The sequence below is a fragment of the Typopeltis vanoorti genome, chromosome 2 (genome assembly GCF_054136105.1).
Source record: "Typopeltis vanoorti isolate ZY-2024b chromosome 2, IOZ_Tvanoo_1.0, whole genome shotgun sequence".
Lineage (NCBI taxonomy): Eukaryota > Metazoa > Arthropoda > Arachnida > Uropygi > Thelyphonidae > Typopeltis > Typopeltis vanoorti.
The window spans coordinates 114,076,421-114,096,830 of record NC_143550.1 but is presented as its reverse complement, the minus strand read 5'-3'; the positions used below and the strand labels follow the sequence as shown (position 1 = coordinate 114,096,830).

Below are 20,410 nucleotides of genomic sequence, written 5' to 3'. Positions count from 1 at the left end.
ATGTCATCCATGTAAAGAAGCCAGTGAAACATACTAGACTACTATAGTACTATTTGATAAGCTTGCATTATTACTAATATCTGGTCAAATTTTCCTCCGTATTAGTCTTTGGAGAAAAATTTTCTTAAGACTTCAATATCGTCAGATGTTATATTTCATTTGCCTATAGCACTTCTGATTATATCAGTTCACTTACATCTCAGTCTTCCTCTGGATCTTTATTTCTATATATAAGTGTATATCATCTTAGGTTAATCCTATTTACATATCCTTGAATGCTAACAGTGTCAACATGAAATTTAATTACTTGTTTTCTAACACTTCCTAATATCTTCATTTTTATTATGAGATTGACATTGATTTCATCCAGTTACTCCCTAATTTTTCTTAGAACTCTATCTGTGGTCTCTAGTCTTTGATCAACTGTATTATTTCTAATGCAGTTTCAGATCCATATGTTAAAATAAATCATTTGAGTACTATCTTGTATACTGGTTTTCTGGCTAAATTTCTCACTGCAGTTCAGTTAAGTAACCCTACCGAGCTGCTCTATATTTATTTAAATTTATTTAAGAGTATAGCATCATCTTCATAAAGTAAGGAGTTGGAATTGACATATCCAATTTTGATATGATTCAATGTCACTTTTCTTCATAATGTGAACATTGCCTTTCACCTGATTTTTATATCGACCCATCTTCTTATAACTCCTTCAATTCTAACTGCCGAATTACAACTTAAATACAGACCATGCATTGCTTTGTATAATGTCCAATTTACAACATATAATTCTAGCATTTTGAAAACCTTTTCTCTTGGCACTAATCATAAACTTTTTCCAGATCAGTATAGATGCTTCTTGTATTTTCATAGTTTCTCAACTATTTCTCTTAAAATGAACATCTGATCTTTGCAGCCCCTTTTTTTGGCCTGAACAGTTTCTCTTCCACAAGTTTTTTTCCTGGCCTTGAAGTATGTCTGCATAAATCTTATAATAATAAATAGAGAAATTCCTCTAATTCTTGCATTCCATTTTCCTTTGTATAGATCAGGGGTCGGCAACCGGCATTTTTGGCGGCCCGTATGTCGAATTATTTAAATAATACATTTTATAATATGAATAATAAATTAAAAATAATTTTGTACCTATACTTCGTGATATTGCCGTGCAACTTTGCGCAAGTCAACTGTGTGAGTCATCAGGAGTGGGGGATAACAAAGAAGACTTCATCCAACGACAACAGAGATTTTGGCGCACTTTTGCAGTCTCGTTCCTTGGTCCATCTTTTAATATAATTTAATAATTCAGTAACATCAACTATTAATTTCAGAGGATGTATATTTGTTAAAAATAATTTCAAAAATGGGTTCAAGAACACAAAATTGCAGATGAAGAAGGAAGAAGGTTTAATGATAAACAGAACAGCAAGTACTTCTTTATTGAAAAGGGGGGTAAGCCCCTTTGTCTTACTTGTCATAAAAGTATTGCTGTTATGAAAGAATATAATATCAGATGTCATTACGAGAATGAACATGAAAGCTAATACATGGATTCGAACCCTGAACTTGAAAAAAATCAAATTAATAAATTACAAACTTCTTTGACTGCTCAGCAAAACATATTTAAGAAGCAAAGTATTCATAATGAATCGATTGTTCGTACTAGTTATGTCATAGGGGAACTTGTTGCAAAAGAAGGAAGGTGTTATACAGATTCAGAATTTATTAAACAATGTTTATTAGCTGAAAATGAACAAATATGCCCAGAAAAGAAGATTATTTCAAAATATTAATTATCTGCCAGAACTTGTACAAGACAAGTAGAAGAAATCGGTATCAATTTATTTGAGCAGATTAAATTTAAAGCAAAAGCATTTGAGTGTTACACTCAGGCAATGGATACTGAAGTAACAGACACTGTGCAGTTAATGATATTTATTCGGGGCATCGATAGTGACTTTGATGTTCATGAAGAATCAGCCAGTTTGTGTTGTTTAAAAGATACTACAGCCTGCAATGACTTGTTGATAAAGGTAAAAGAAATTATTGATTCTTTAGAATTGACTGGAAAAAAATTATATAGTGTGACAGCCGATGGTGGAAGAAATATTTGTGGCTCTAACACCAGCGCAGTAGGTCGAATTTGTATGGAATTACAGAATTTAGGTTATGATAATCCAATGGTGTGTTCCATTGCATCATTCATCAGGAAGACTTTGTTGCAAAATTTTATCATCAATTAAAGACGTTATGGACATCGTAATATCAACTGTAAATTACATCTGACGCAGCGGTCTGAAACACTGCCAATTTCAAGAATTCTTGATAGAAATAGAATTGGAGTATGAGGACGTTATCTACTACTCAGCTGTTAGATGGTTAAGCAGAGGTGCTATGCTAAAAAGATTTTTTTTAAATTTATGTGAAGAAATAGATATTTTCATGACGGAACATAAAATACTGTCCCACAATTATCGAATAAAAAATGGATTATGTCTCTTGCATTTATGGTATATATTACAACATACCTTAATGAACTTAATTTGAACCTGCAGGACCAAGGTAAATTACTAGCAGAACTGTTTTCTGACATAAAAGCTTTTGAAGGCAAACTATGTCTGTTGAAGAAACATATGACGGAAGAAAATCTACATTAATGTATTTGTTGCAAATTTGCATCTACAGTTGAATGGCAAACACAAAAGGAATTTTTTTTTGGATTTTCATCAAAAATAGCATAGAAATGCGATTATTTTTGAACCCTTTTAATGTCAACATTGATGACGTACCAAATCAACTACAGATGGAAGTTTTGGTATTACAACACAATGAAACAATAAAGAACGCATTTTTGTCAGAAAATATCCAAAAAATTTTGTCAGAAAATGTCCAAATTTTTTTGGTAAGCATTAATAAAAATTAATGCTTAGCAAAAAAATTTAAAGGATTAATCAGTTTCGCAAAGAAGATGATAGTCGCATTTGCAAACGCGTACATTTGCAAACAAGCATTTTCTGCCATGAGTTTTAGAAAAAATAAATTTTATTCTCGACTGACTGATGAATATTTGCATGCTTCGATTCGAATTTGCACCTCAAGTTATAAAGTGGATCTAGATAATTTGGCCAAGGGAAAACAATCACAAAAGGCACATTAATCAGGGAGACACACATATTGTGATGCATAAACTATCTTACTTTGTTTTTAGGTGATAATAATTTTTCATTGAGTTTCATTTTAATGCTTGTTTCATATCTCATACTTTAAATATTTCTGCTTTTTTCAAGATTGATATCATAAAAATTGATAACTTAAGTATCTTATTTTTCATTCACTATTTTCTCTTAATTAAACGCTTGTGGCCCGATTATTAAAAATAAAAGTTGAATGTGGACCGTGAGTCTGAAAAGGTTGCCAACCCCTAGATGGATGCTATGAGAAGCTACTCCATAGCACCCAGATATACTACTTCTGATCATCTGGGATTATACTTGCTGACCAGGACTTCTGAATTATGCAGTGAAGTCACTGTAAAACTTATATACCTCCATATTTGAGCATTTCTGGTTAGATATCATCTACTCCTGCTATATTTCCATATTTCAGTTTTTGATAGTTTCTGCCTCTAGTAGTAGTGATGTGTTGCATTCCTCTTGAAGATTTTCTACCACCATTTTGTTACTCTTTTGTTTCACCCAACATTCTTTCTGTGGAATTACTCCAAATCCAGAATATCTTCAGTTTTTATGTCACCTTTTGTCATCTCTGATTCCTTTACAGTATAATTCCTTCATTTCTGAACAATAATCTCCAGAACATTTTGCTGCCTTTCTTTTACAAATTATATGCTTTTTCTTTAATCTGTATTAGATCACATGCTGGCTTACTTTTATAAACTTTCAATACGATTTATTTTTTTCCAAGATGCTCTCTCTCTTTAATTTTTCCATATTGAGTTTGAATTTTTCTATCCACACAGACAACTTTACCACATCCTCCCTCACTGAATCTGTCAGAATGTTCCACCAAGTTCTCTGTGGTTTGCTTTTTTAAACTCTGCCATTTATTCTTGAATAATTTATGTTTAAATCTATAGTTCAACTCCAAAAGCTGCTCAACTTTCTTTTTAAAACTTTTGTACTTAAATTTCTTTTCAGTACGAAGATCATTTTTATTCTGCCTAAAACTACATGGTGATCACTTCCTGTTTCAAATACTCTATATACCCTTGTGTTCTGAATGAGAATGAAAATATTTAGATTACCTTGATGGACCTGTGTTTCACTCCGGATTTCTCCATGAGTGCAGGTCACAAAGATGCCTCCAACAATCTCGATCTTTGAGCCTCTCTCTTCCAGGTTATACCCATAGATTTGATTAGTGGATTTTCCCATCTTGTAGGTGGTCTTCCTGGTTTTCTCTTTATTCTTGGTTGCCAGTTGAGTATTCTATGTGTCCATCTGTTATCCCTGAGTCTGGCTATGTGACATTCCCATCTCATCTTGCTTTTATATACTGCAGTTACCACATCTTTTATGCCTGATTTTTTCTTAGCTCCGTGTTTCTAACATGTTCCATTTTGCTGATGTTACAAATCGTGTGTTCTATTGCACGCTGAATTATTCTGAGAATCTCTTCTTCTTTTCTTGTCGTGTTCCATGTTTCTGATCCATATGTGAGTGATGGAAGAATGTCACTATTAAATAGTTTTGCCTTTGCAGAGATATCAAGATTTGGATCAGTAAGTGTTTCTTTTAGTCTTTTGAATGATAACTGTGCAGCTTTCTTTCTTTTTGCTAGTTCTTCAGATAAATCGTTTTATTGTTTGTCCTAAGTAATTGTAGGAGTCATTTTGTTCTATAGGGATATTATCAATACGTAGGTGACTGTCACTTGTGTAGATGTTTTTGATTTAGATTAACAGTATTATATTTAACGAGATTTTTTAAAAATTTATTTCTTATGTCTTCTCTTCATTTGAATTTGCACACATCTTTATGTCGGAAAGTATTATTAGTAATACTACTAATAGTAATATCACTTAATAATGATAAGTACCAGCAGATACTTACCATTATTATATGTGGTATTCATTTTCTCCTCTGTGCCATTTAGATCTTTACCAAGGACCAATTTTCTTTGTCATCTTTATTCTTTAATGACTCAGAATAACCTTTGAGTCATTCAAGAAATTTATCTTTGTGTTTAATGTTGAATATTGTAGCTATTCCTTCCCTTTCCTGATTATTATTGCCTGAATAGAACATGTGATTGTTTAGAAGAATCTTGCCTGTTTTTTTGGGATATAAGAATTACCCACTTCTCATCATCATCAAATTCCTGCCATGTACCCTCAAGGGGTGTACAGGATATGATAGTACTACATGAAAAAAATTACATCATTACTAACTTCCTATCTACAATTTTCCTCGAAATCAGTCTGTTACTTGTCAAGACTCCAACATTATCAGATCTTATATTTCTATCATCTAAGGCACTTTGTACCGTATCAATCCACCTATATCTTGGTCTTCCTCTGGGTCGTTTTCCTGAAACCTGGGAGAGAACACTTGTTTTACTAATCTTTCCTCACCCATTCTGTTTAAGTGACTAAACCACCAGAGATTAGCTCTGCTAACGCATTCCTGGATGCTGGCAATGTCAAGTCCTTTCCTAATATCTTCATTTTTAATATGATATTGCCATTGATGCCATCTGTTCATACCCCTAATCTTTCTCAAGACTCTCATATCTGCTGTCTCTAGTCTTTGGTCAAGTGTTTCATTTCTAACCCAGTTCTCGGATCCATAAGTTAAAATTGCTTCAATACTGTCTTGTATACAGCTAATTTAGTGTTTTGGCTAATTTCTCTCTTATTCAATATAAATTTATTCAGTTGACTTCCTACCATACCAGCTTTGTTGATTCTGTTGTCTAATTTCAAATTTAATTTACCATTTTCAGTAAAAATCGTGCCTAAATAGCTGAAATTTTTACTTGTTCTGTAGGTTCTCCATTCATGAATGATACAGTTGATATTTTCAATGATTCTGCCTATTTTCATTGACTTTGTGATTTTATTGCTGATTTTCATACCAAATTTATTACAACAGTTTTTCAATTTAGTCAGGGAATCTTGCAGACCTCTAGCAGATTTATTTAGAAGTATAACATCCTCCCCATAAAGCAAAGAGCTGACATTAACATCTCCAATTTTCATATCATGTTTAATACCACTTTCCTTCATAATGTGATCCATATAGATAATGAATAACAGAGGGGATAATGTACATCCTTGTCTCACACCAGATTTAACATCAAACCATCTTCCTGTACTTCCTTCAATTCTAACTGCTGACTTACAACTCAAATAAAGACTAACTATTGCTTGATATAATGCCCCATTGACACCTTATAACTGCAGCGTATTGAATAACTTCTCTCCTGGCACCTTGTCATATGCCTTTTCCAAATTGACAAAACTTAAATACAGATCTTTGTTATATTCCCATGCTTTCTCGACTATTTGTTGTAAAGTGAAGATCTCATCCTGGCAGCCTCTATTTGGCCTGAATCTAGCTTGTTTTCTTCACCAAGCTTTTCTTCCACAATTCCTCTCAACCGTTTCTCAAGTATACTTCCATATATCTTGCCAGGAAGACTCAGTAGGGAAATACCTCTAATTCTCACATTCAGTTTTATTTCCCTTTTTATATATGGGTACTATTAGAGGTCTATTCTAATCATCGGGAATTCGTCCCTCTGTCCAGGCTTTCTGAACTATGCAGCGCAGCCACTGTAAGACTCTTATCCCACCATACTTCAGCATTTCTGGTCTTTTTCTACTTCAAGTATGGATATGTATTCCTGACTGCATGCCTGGTCATTGTTTTTTACCACTGTACTGTCATCACTACTTGTTTCATTTAGCAGTTTTTCAAAGTAATTACTCCATACTTCAAGGATATCTTTTTCTCCCATTTTCATGCCCCCAAATCATCTCTAACTCCTTTTACAGCACTCTTTCCTCCATTCCTAAGCTTCTTCAACAAGCTCCAGAATATTTTGCCACCTTCTTGATATTTATTTTCTATATTCTTGCCAAAGTCCTTGCATGACTTTTGTTTAGCTAGTTTTACACAGTATTTAGCATTCTTGCATTTGTCTATATTCTCTAAGAGCACAAGCTGACTTATTTGACAGGAACTTTTGATATGCTTTCTTCTTTTCCTTCACTGCCAAATATCTGTTGTTTTTCTGCTCAGGACATGGACTGGTTATTACTAACACCATGTTCCAACATAAAAATGTGCACAAATTCACATGGAGAGCAGAAGCTAGGAATAAGAAACGTCTCATTGACTATGTTATTGTTGATAGTGATGTTTTCTCCCTGGTGCAGGACACCAGAGTGTACAGAGGATTTGAAATTGGAAGTGATCACTATTTAGTCTTGAGCAGGATAAAATTGAATTTCATATTTAACTTCCTGTGTCCACCAGGGAGTTCTGATTTTTTTATCCTTTCAGACAACCTCACCACATGCCTCTGTAGCAGAATCAATCAATGTTTTCTTCAGAGTTTGCCACTGAATCTCCAAGGTTTGGTTCCTGTTCTCAAACTCTTTCATTTTTTCTTCAATAATCTTTGTGTATTTTAGTCTACAGTTCACATCTGAGAGCTGCACAACTTTTATTCGCTTTAAAACTTTCTTACATGTTATTCTTTTCAATACGAAATTCAGTTTTATCCTGCTCAAGACTAAATCTTGATCAGTTCCAATTTCAAATCCTCTGTACACTCTGGTGTTCTGCACCAGGGAGAAAACATCACTATCAACAATAACATAGTCAATGAGACTTTTCTTATTCTTCGCCTCTTCTCTCCATGTGAATTTGTGCACATTTTTATGTTGGAACATGGTGTTAGTAATAACCAGTCCATGTCCTGAGCAGAAATCCAACAGATATTTGCCATTATTATTAGCTTTGCTCTTTTCTACAAATTGTTCCAAAATATTTTTGTATGTCTCACAATTATTTCCTACTCTGCTATTTAGATACCCAGCAAGGACCAACTTTTCCTTTTTCATTGTGTCAGTTGCTTTTTCTAAAGCCTCAAATAATTCCTCCACTTCTTCCTTAGTAGACCCTTCTGTGGGACCATAGGCACAAATAAGTCTCATTGTCCAGTTCCCCATTCTCATATTTGCCCACATTACTCTACTTGAGACTGACTTCCATTCAAGAAGATTAGCCTCGTATTTTGTGTTGAATACTATGGCTACTCCTTCTTTTCCTTGATTGTCATTGCCTGAATATAACATTTTGTATTTATTGCTCAGAAAGATCTCACCAGTTTTTGTCTTTTTTGTTTCACTCACCCCTATTATGTCAATCTGGTACTTATCTAATTCCGCAGCTAGCTCCATTTCTTTGCTATTCAGGCTTCTTACGTTGATAGTACCGATCTTTAACTCTGGTAATGTTGAGTTGGGGTTTGTTTTCAGATGTGTTCCAGTAGCTGACTTTTCGCTGTTCGCCCTGGTTCCCTGGCGAAAACAAGGGGCCTTGTTTAACCAGGTGACGTCCCAGCTGGCATGAAATTTTGTCATGTTGTACCATAATTTTTTATTTTGGTTTAACCAATAATAAAAAATTATTGGCTATGTGGAGGTCTCCTCCCAGTTATACAGCTTTGATCCATAAGCACCCCCTTACCTACTTCTCTAATTGTTAATTCTTCTACCAGTTTGACTTTTTTTCCATTTATACTTTTTTACACTGATGGTGTCTATCTTTAAAACAGGTTATGCTGATGTTGTGCTTCAGTTTGTTCCATTAGCTGATTTTTGACTGTTCATCTTGGTTTCCCAATGAAAATAGCAGGGACTTGGTTTAATTTGGTGGCATTTCAATCATGACATTTTGGCATATTGTATCATCATTTGGTTTAAGAAAATAGAGAATATAATTTGGCCAGCTAAATCCCACACTGTTTGTCCTATTCTATGTCATTATCCAAGTATCTACCTAGATAACAATAAAATTTTTGAAGCTAAAATGTGGTTGAGTTGGAGAGGCATTCCTAAAAAATCAGTGTGTTTCTCTGTAGTTTCTTATGTATAGAAAGGCTTAGGTGTTGTTGATTATGCATATTAGTTCTTCACAGTATAAACATGAGAGGAAAAAAGATTTCCAAGAGAGGAAAAAAATTTATTTATTTATTGAATTCACTCATATTGCACTAGTTGAAAACCAGCAACTTATTAGCAAATAATTTATGGAACCTAATTATTAGGTTCCATAAATTTTTTACATTTGTTGAATGACAGTCACTTGGTAAAACATCTGCCTATTCTTATGTCTTTGATGTTTGTATGAATTAGTCTGTGTATATTAGAAGTTAATCCTTTTATGATTTTCAGATAATTTCTGTTTTAACAATGGAAAATTTAGTTTATTGAATAATAAGCATTATAATGGCGACTTTGTTTTTTTGCAAATGAACTGTTTTAATTCTTTATACCAAAGTAAATCCAGTTATTTTTAAAATGGAATTGAATGCAACATTTACATTAACTGTAAATTTAAGGTTCATTAACATGAACCTTAGACATAAGTTTCACTCTAATGTAAGTTAAGTCAGTTAAATAAACCTACATTATAATCTATTCTTGGATATCATCAAAATTTTTATTTATATTTCTTTTGTTATAAAACATTATAAAGAAAATATCAAATGAAAATGCACTGGTCTTTTTTTTTTTTAGAAATTTGAATGATACTCGATTTACATGATACTAATACTAATTTTTGTTTGATTTGTAGTATGTTTTTAACTTTTTGAAGCTAATTTACTGTACCAAACTCATATGACCATGAACAATTCAATCTAATGAATTTTCTGTAGAAGAGTATTGTTCCAGGAAGTATTTCCTCATATCTCTCTTTGTAATTTGTATAGTGTGTGAATATAATGGTGTTTGCTATAGCAAGTTTACTGTTTTCATTTTCCATTGAATGAATATAAAAGTGTAATTTTTTTTGTATTGCATAATAAATAATTTTTTGCAAATATGTAATTTCTTAAACCTAGAAATATTACATAGGACGTTAGTAGTTCTTACTTATGGCCCATGATGTCTCATCCTTAAGTTTATCATTAACACACATCAGAATATTGTATTTGGCACAAAAAATTGCGCATGCAGGCTGAAAGTGTTCTGCATATAGCGAAGGGTGATGAGAATTACTAACATAAAATTTAACAGTAGTTGTATGAGAACTACTTTTTTTTTTTTTTTTTTTTTTTTTTTATACTAAAAACAACTGCTTTGTTTTATTTTATTTTCAGGGATGTCAAAGAATAGTTGAAGACTGGCAGAAAATTTTACAGGTACATTCATTAGTTGTTACACCCAAGGATGATATGAGAACATGGTTAAAGTATGCCAGTTTATGTCGTCGAGCTGGTCGCCTGGTTAGTACTTTAGAGTTTCAGTAGTAGTGCCTAAGCATTATTGTTAATATCCTGTTACCAGAATTTTAGAATTTGATTCTTTAGTTTCAAATGTACTAGCCTTACCTCAGTGCCAGCTCTACAGTTCCTGGTGCCCTGATGCAAATTTAAGTTGAGCGCTCCTTACATTTTTTTAAAATGTAGTTAAAGTTTAAAGGTTAAAAACTCAAAACACATATTTTTATGTTAAAATTGTACACTTTGAAAAATACTAATATTAAGAACAAAGCAAAAATGCACGTAGACTAGAATTACAGATACATAAGTTGCCGATTACTGTCTATGAGCTATTATAACTAGAGATGTACAAACTAGAAAAATTGCACAATGATAAGAATAATTTAATTTTTAACAGAAAAAAACAATGCGTAAAAAAAAAATTTAATGATTTAAAAGTTTACTTGTCTTGATTTAATGGAAGCAAATTCATCTAAAATTTCACTTGTTTCTAGTTTCTCACGGATATCACCTTCTATTGTGATCGTTGACAGTCCAGGCACTCTATCCGGTGAAATGCTAGATATTATATATGTTTTAATTAGCTTGTCTTGAAAATAATCATTCATCACTTGCTACTGAAACTGGAAGTGTCAAAAATATTCGAAGCGAAATTGTTAAATTAATCAAGACGCATCTAAATAATTTGTGTATATATATATATATATATTGCAATATTTTCAGTGGGTCAAAGCTGTAACTATACTGTGTGATGTCCTTTAGAATTTGTATTTTAGTATATAATTCGGTGACACAAATATCTTTTTCTTCACCATCAATCAGTCCAACTTGTAAATCATCACAGTGTTTTCTTAGTGTCCTCATCTCTATTAGAAATTTTCTTGAAATTGGATAAAAACTGAAATATGTTAAAAGTGACTTGTCAAAAGATCAAACCTTTCAGTCAAAGAATTAATAATAGTGTTCACAATTGGAAGGGAAAAAACCTAACTTTAAAGTTAGATTGCAGATCAACTTGTGCTTCATTCAAACATTCATAACAGAAGAATCTTTTCTTATGTCTACATAATAATATATTCTGCTTTTGAACTCAGGAGAAATTTTTAAATCTAATGCATACTCTTTTCCTGATTCAAGTATAACATTAAAATTTTCATCCGATCTAAATTCTTCAGTAATCAGTGATAGAAATGGACCAGCTATCTCTGATTGGCTACCAGTGGAGATTGAACTGCCCATTCAGTCTCCAAAATGCTAGATAGGGTTTAAAGGCCTCGCCTACTCCCTATAAGGAAATAAAAGGTCTTAGATTATTATTATTATTATAACTTCAGTGGGTGCTTAAGTTTAAAGCTATAAAAGCTATATAACTAAGAGGAGACCTCCACATAGCCTTCAAAGGAATGCAGAGAACCGACCAGGGCTTCTGACTTAATATCCAATCCTCACCTTCTCGTGGTGTACCCTGTTAGGTATCCACCTGGATACTGAACCAACGAGGATGGACTGGCAGTTTGGGATTTAGCAGACCAAATTGTATTCTTATTGACCTAAACGAAAATTTCAAATGATGGCACAACATGACAAAATTTCATGCTGGCTGGGGCATTGCCAGGTTAAACAAGGCCCCTTGTTTTTGCCAGGGAACCAGGACAAACAGCGAAAAATCAGCTACTGGAACAAATCCTAAAACCCACCACAACTAAACATTACCACAGTTCAAGAATGGTACTATCAACATAAGAAACCTGAATGGCAAAAAAATGGAGCTAGCTGAGGAATTGGATAAGTACCAGATTGACATAATAAAGGGCAACTGAAAAAAAAAGCAAAAACTGATGAGATCTTTCTGAGCAATAAATACAAAATGTTATATTCAGGCAATGATAATCAAAGAAAAGAACGTGCAGCCATAGTAATCAACACTAAATATGAGGCTAATCTTCTTGAATGGCAGGCAGTCTCAAGTAGAGTGATGTGGGCAAATATAAGAATCAGGAACTGGACAATGAGACTTATTTGTGCCTATGGTCCCACAGAAGATTCTACTAAGGTAGAAGTGGAGGAATTTTTTGAGACTTTAGAGAAAGCAACTGACACAATGAAAAAGGAAAAGTTGGTCCTTGTTGGGGATCTAAATAGCAGAGTAGGAAATGATTGTCAGACATACAAAAATATTTTGGTTAAATTTGGAGAAAAGAGCAACCAAGCTAATAATAGTGACAAATACCTGTTGATTTCTAATCAGGACATGAACTGGTTATTATTAACACAATGTTCCAACATAAAAATGTGTACAAATTCACATGGAGAGAAGAGGCGAAGAATAAGAAAAGTCTCATTGACTATGTTATTGTTGATAGTGATGTTTTCTCCCTGGTGCAGGACACCAGAGTGTACAGAGGATTTGAAATTGGAAGAACATGTAAGAAAGTTTTAAAGGGAACAAAAGTTGAGCAGCTCTCAGATGTGAACCAAACCTTGGACATTCAAGTGGCAAGCACTGAAGAAAATACTGATTGATTCAACCAGAGAGGCATGGTGAGGTTGTCTACAAGGATAGAAAAATCAGAACTCCATGGTGGACACAGGAAGTTAAGGAGACAGTGAAAGAAAAGAAGAAAGCATATAAAAAGTTCCTGGCAAGTAAGTCAGCTTGTGCTCTTAGAGAATACAGAGACAAATGTAAGAAAACTAAACACTGTGTAAAACAAGCTAAATAAAAGTCATGGGAAGACTTTGGTATGAACGTAGAAAATAAATGGGCGGCAAGATATTCTGAAGGTGTTGAAGAAGCTTAGAAATGGAGAAAAGAGTGCTGTAAAAGGAATTAGAGACGATAAAGGTGACATGAAAATTGCAGAAAAAGATATCCTTGAAGCATGCAGTCATTACTTCGAAAAATTGCTAAATGAAAAAACAGTCAATGATTACTGGTAAAAAAACACTCAACAGGGATGCAGCAGGAATACATTTGAAGTAGAAAAAGCCATCAAAAGCCTGAAATGTGGAAAGGCAGCAGGGGTAGATGATATTCGACCAGAAATGCTCAAGTATGGCAGTATAAAAGTCTTACACTGGCTGCACTGCATAGTTCAGAGGGACGAATTCCAGATGAGTGGAGTAAAGCTCTCATAATACCCATATATAAAAAGGGAAATTAAACTGAATGTGAGAATTTCAGAGGGATTTCTCTACTGCGTGTTCCTGGTAGGATATATGCAACCATACTTGAGAAACTGTTGAGAAAGATTGTGGAAGGGAAACTTGGATAAGAACAAGCTGGATTGAGGCCAAATAGAGGCTGTCAGGATCAGATTTTCACTTTTTGACAGATAGTTGAGAAATCATGGGAATATAACAAAAATCTGTATTTAAATTTTATAGATCTGGAAATGTATATGACAAGGTGCCAAGAGAGAAGCTGTTTGAAATGCTGTAGTTATATGGTGTCAATGGGCATTATGTCAAGCAATACATAATCTTTAATTGAGTTGTAAGTCAGCAGTTAGAATTGAAGGAAGTACAGGAAGGTGGTTTAATGTTAAATATGGTGTCCCCTCTGTTATTCATTATCTATATGGAACACATGAAGGAAAGTGGTATTAAACTTGATATCAGAATTGGAGGTGTTAATGTCAGCCCTTTTCTTTATGCAGATGATGTAATACTTCTAAATAAATCCCCTACAATTCTGCAAAATTCCCTGACTAAAATGAATAACTGTTGTAATAGATATGGTATGAAGGTCAGCAATAACAAGACAAAGACAATGATAATACACAGAAGCATTAAAAATATCAACTGCATTGTGAATGGAGAACCTATAGAACAAGTAAAACATTTCAGCTACTTGGCACGATCTTTAGTGAAGATAGTAAATTAAATATGGAAATAGACAACAGAATCAACAATGCTGGTATGGTAGGAAATCGACTAAATAAATTTATATGAAATAAGAGAGAAATTAGCCAAAACACTATATTAGCTGTATACAAGACGTATTCAAGCTAATTTTAACTTATGGATCTGAGAGCTGCGTCAGAAGTAAAACACTTGACCAATGACTAGAGACTGCAGATATGAGAGTCCTGAGAAAGATTTGGGACATGAAGAGATGGCATCAATGGCAATATTATATTAAAAACGAGAATATTAGGAAAGAACTTGACATTGTCAGCATTGTTAAATGTTAACAATGTCAAGAATATTGTCAACATTTGTCGGTCTGCGCCTTTGTAAGATTCTACGTGTTCTCGTATGGAACTTATCTTCTTTACCTTTACTATACTTCCGACTTATCGCCAGTTATGTTACCTCTATCTTGTGGCCGCAAATAGTACGGCTCACGTGTGCAAGACGTCAAGAACAAAAAAAAGTGCCTCGGGCTGGAGCCAATCTCTTTGTCTGATTTACTGGTGTTTATTCTGAATTAAATTTTGGAAAATTTGTTTGATAGTCAGCTGTGCCACCAAAATTCTAGGATAAGAGGAGTATCTATATCCAAAGAATAGAACACCCAGTATGACACACAGCTCCTTCCTTTCCAACTTATCTCTATATACCAAATTACACATATTTCTTACTCTGCAGTCATGGCAATATCTACTTTAGGATACATAGGTTCGATTTTATGAGTAGTGCATTTGACTTAGAGATCAGGCAAGTTACTTTGACAAGAGAACAATTTATTCATCACTAAACAACAAATACACAAATTAATTTTACTTAAATCTAATATCTATGTTATATCTAACAACTCAATATAAGTTATACTTTCATTTCCCACAATCATCTGAATCTTAGCAGGACTACTTGTCTAGAATTTTACCTCCCTTTCTTAACTTTACATATAATCAGATCGTCAACATATAAAATTTCAGGTTTAAGGAATGATTACAACAAAATTACAAGTAGATTCACTGTACAATTCAACTAGGCATTTTCTTACAGAGTAAATTAATTCAATTCTTAGATCAAGGCCTAAAGTCTTGCGACTCTAATTTTAAAACAGTTCCATCAATTCAAACTACCGTCATAATCTAAGTTTCTTTCTGACTAAATAATGGAAAGTTCTTACTTTCATGAAGTCTGGTCCTCTATAGCTATTTTTCTCTTCTTGTTCTCGTTAGACCTCATCACTGTACCTGAACATCCTTTTCATAATTTGCGAGACTTCTTTCTTGTTATCGGTGGACAGTATAATTCCTACGTCGTGGAAGTTCGGCATCTGGTTCCTCCTAATACGACATGCTTTAGTTGCATCATTCTTCTGGCCTTTGCTTCATGAATATAGGTCTCTGAATAGGATAACGATTCATCACCCACGATTCTAGTGAAGCTCAGCTGCCATTAACGAGCATCGTGCTGTCTTCTAAACTCCTCGGCTTATGGCGACCTCGATACTGTCATGAGTCCGAACTCTCTCGTTGGAACTCCACGTGACTTCCTTCCCCACGAACAGATACTCCGCTCCGGAATGTACTCGAACTCCCAGGAACAGACTAAACCAAGCAAGTCCTGTCTTGACGCAGCAAACTCCTATTTATATTACTAAATATATGAAGAGCCAAAGGCTTCAATATGGGAAACAATATGGGATGTAATATCCCTTAACTTAAATATACTATTTATATGGTTCTGATGACCTTCGTATTTCTTATGTCATAGTCAACTGGGTATGCTGATGTTCTGCACCCATCACCTTCGTCGATCGGTGCATCTAGACGGGGAACCTCCATGTAATGTCGACCTTCCCGTTTGCAGTGGCCTTAGGTCATGACTTAATCTGTCTGGAATTTTCGTTGACTAGAGTTATACTTAGACACAATTTACCTTATATGTAATTTCCTTTGTTTTTACACAAAACTTTTGATATTACAATATTCAATAACTCAAAAAAAAACATTATTTCCATTTCAATTACACCAAGTTTTTCTATTAATACACAAGTATTTTAGTGGGACTTAGCATACTTGTAAAATCTGCATAAAAGGCAATTTATTACAAAATTTCCTTTTATTCAAGATTTGACAGCATCCAGGAATGCATTAGCAGAGCTAATCTCAAGTGGTATGGTCACTTAAACAGAATGGGAGAGAAAAGATTAGCAAAACAAGTGTTCTCTGCCAGGTTGGCAGGAAAATGACCCAGAGGAAGATCAAGATATAGGTGGATTGATACAGTAAAAAGTGCCTTAGAAGATAGAAATATAAGATCTGATAATGTTGGTGTCTTGATATGTAACAGACTGATTTGGAGGAAAATTGTATATAGGAAGTTAGTAATGATGTAATTTTTCATGTAGTACTATCATATCCTGTACACCCATTGAGTGTACATCAGCAATTTGATGATGATAATAATTTCTTCAGTAAAGTCGATTACATTATTTAACAAATTAATAGATTTACTTAAATTTGTGTTTGGATTTTTTTTATTTTTTATGTATTACTTGACACCTCCAAGAAGTTCAAAGACTCATTGAGGAAGGGCATCCACTCCACAACTCTCTGTCTCCACCAACTACAGCGAACTGCAACTACCATCATCTACACCAGTGTTTCTCAACCTGTGGTCCGTGACGATGGGACAGGTGGTCAGCAGGCAGACTTAAATTAATTAAATAAATATATATTCTTTAATTATCTAAACAAATTAAAATTGAATAAGTAAGTAAAAATTATTGAAATCAAATGGAGACTTGAAAAAACAACAACAAATATCGTCAGAATGTTTAAAGGCGGAAGCAATAAAACGATATTGTTGTTCACTTTACCCTTTTTATTTTTCGTCATTCTGCAGCTAAATTTGTAGCAGCACAATGACAATAATAAAAGAGGGGTGAAGTGAACAATAATATAGTTCATTGCTTCTGCCTTCCCTTGCTGTTTTGTCAGATTTGAAGTGAACATGTGTTATCCACATTTCAACCAATGGCTTGTTGTTTATTGATTTTTGTTATTGAAGGTTTTCCTCCTTCAACCTAAGCTCAGTATATCTTGAGAAGTGCTAAGTGATACTTGGACAAAGTGCATCCTGAGTTAACCCAAGTATTATATATTTATTTATTTTTCAGAAACGTTTTTTAATAATGGAAAAGTGGCTTAGAACTACGACTTTGAAAAGAAGAATATACCAGCCATTACGTGTTGTAATGGCCAGTAAATCTGATACTATTAAAGTAGAAGAAACAAACAGTTCAAAGAAAAAATACAGTAGGAAATATAACAATTCATATTTGGAATTCGGGTTTACTTGGTGTGGAGATGAAAGTGAACAGAAACCTTAATGTGTTTGGTGTTATGAAGCGTTGTCAAACGAGTGCATGAAACCTGCGAAAATCCAATGACATTTAGAAACTAAACATTGTGATGTGAAAAATAAGCGAATTGAATTTTTTTAAGCAACGCTTAGGGACATTAAATCATGGGAAAGATATAGTTTCGGCCATTCCTATCTCTTAAGTTTAATAAGAACACATAGCGAAAACAGGGAAACCTCATTCTTTCGGAGAAAATTTGCTACTTCCAGCTATAAAAGATGTGATAAAAATGATATTTGGCAACAAATTACTAAAAGATGTTGATTTGTTTCCTCATTCAAATGACACTGTCGGTCGCAGAATCAATGATATGGCAGGTGATGTAGAAACTCAGTTAAGAAGAGCCCTTATTATGCATTACAAATAGGCAAGTCTACTGATGTTACAAGTGATGTGCAGTTGATATGCTACGTAAGATATGCACATGATAACAACATTCATGATGATATTCTGTTTTGTAGAACTTTGCCATCCCGAACAACTGGAGAAGAAATATTTCACATTCTCAATAATTGCATAATACACAAAGGGATCCAGAGGGAAAAATGTATAGGCTTCTGTTCAGATGGAGCTCGCACCCTTACAGGCAAGCATAGTGGGGTTGTTTCTATGGTCAAGGAAGTAGCTCCGGACATAAATTGGGTACATTGTTTCATACATACATAGAAAAAGCCTTTGATGGCTTTTTCTACTTCAAGTATGGATATGTATTCATGACTGCATGCATGGTCAGTGTTTTTTACTGCTGTGCTATCATCACTGCTTGTTTCTTTTAGCAATTTTTCAAAGTAATTATTCCATACTTCAAGGATATCTTTTTCTCTTGTTTTCGTGTCACCTTTATCATCTCTAACTGCTTTTACAGCACTCTTTCCTCCATTTTTAAGCTTCTTCAACAACCTTCATATATCTTACCACCTTCTTGTTATTTATTTTCTATGTTCTTGCCAAAGTCCTCCCATGACTTTTGTTTAGTTAGTTTTACAGAGTGTTTCACTGTCTTACATTTGTTTCCGTATTCTCTAAGAGCAAAAGCTGACTTGTTTGCCAGGAACTTTTGATATGTGTTCTTCTTTTCCTTCACTGCCTCTTTATCTTCCTGTGTCCACCATGGAGTTTTGATTTTTCTATCCTTGCAGAAAACCTCACCACATGCCTCTCTGGCTGAATCAATCAGGGTTTTCTTCAAGGCTTGCCACTGAACCTTGGAGATTCAGTGGCAAGCCTTGAAAAGAACAGCATGTAAGAAAGAGTTCTCAAACTCTTTCATTTTTTTCTTCAATAATCTTTATATATTTTAGTCTACAGTTCCCATCTGAGAGCTGCTCAACTTTTATTCGCTTTAAAACTTTCTTACATGCTGTTCTTTTCAATATGAAATTCAGTTTCATCCTGCTCAAGACTAAATAGTGATCGCTTTCAATTTCAAATCCTCTGTACACCCTGGTGTCCTGCACCAGGGAGAAAACATGAACAATAACATAGTCAATGAGACTTTTCATATTCTTTGCCTCTTCTCTCCATGTGAATTTGTGCACATTTTTATGTTGGAACATGGTGTTAGTAATAGCCAGTCCATGTCCTGAGCAGAAATCCAACAGATATTTGCCATTGCTCTTTTCTCCAAATTTTCCCAAAATATTTTTGTATGTCTGACAATCATTTCCTACTCTGCTAGTTAGATCCCCAACAAGGACCAACTTTTCCTTTTTCATTGTTCCAGTTGCTTTTTCTAAAGCATTAAAAAATTCCTCCACTTCTACCTTAGCAGAACCTTTTGTGGGACCATAGGCACAAATAAGTCTCATTGTCCAAGTCCCCATTCTGATATTTGCCCACATCACTCTACTTGAGACTGCCTGCCATTCAAGGAGATTAGCTTCATATTTTGCATAAAATTGAATCTATTTACCTCAATGTGAATTAACTGCACATTCACTGTGTGTTTAGCAATCAACAGTTTGATGATTTATTTACAAACAATGAATGAAGTCTGTTCCACAAAAAATGCCCAAATGTCACTTCGTAATAGAGGTTAAGCCTGATACACATGCATGCCTCACGTCTTAATTGATGAATGCGTGTAGCATGTAAAAATGAAAGTTGGTAGTGTAAGGTGCCCCCTGTAACATGACGCCCTGGACAAGTGCCCATTGCGTTTAGTGCTTCCCCCAGCTCTATACCCCCCCCACACACACACACCGTGAAAAAACAATGTGCAGTTTTTGCTAAATGTTATTGAAATTTGCAGTATTAATTATAATATATTTAGTGAACATCCACATTTAATAAACGCTAATATTAAAACGGGTTTTATCTTTTTTTCTTTTTTTTTTCATAATTTTCATTACAGATTAATACATGTTTTTCATTTAGAAAATAAACAGAAGTGCAGCGGGTTCACGTGAATACTGTAGAAAGGATGTTACACAATCTCAAATCTAATCTCTTTGATAGCTATTGAAGTGAATATGCTTGTCTAACATTGTCATATTAAAAAATGAGTAGCTGTTCCTCAGCATGAATACAGTTCATTTATTGTGTTTGATTTTTTTGAGATTTTCATATAGTTTTGTGAATTTAATGTAATCTCTTTCACCATACACT

General features: G+C 34.0%; 1 protein-coding gene across 7 annotated transcripts in view; it reads left to right on the top strand.

Moving 5' to 3' along the window:
* mTor (serine/threonine-protein kinase Tor) overlaps positions 1 to 20,410 on the top strand; it is an 816,233-nt gene that overhangs the window by 541,598 nt on the left and 254,225 nt on the right. For all 7 annotated transcript variants that reach the window (XM_090412780.1, XM_090412800.1, XM_090412771.1 and 4 more), the window contains one exon: positions 10,357 to 10,482. In XM_090412780.1, coding sequence (XP_090268906.1) covers positions 10,357 to 10,482 — 126 coding nt within the window. The remainder of the gene's footprint in view (positions 1 to 10,356; positions 10,483 to 20,410) is intronic.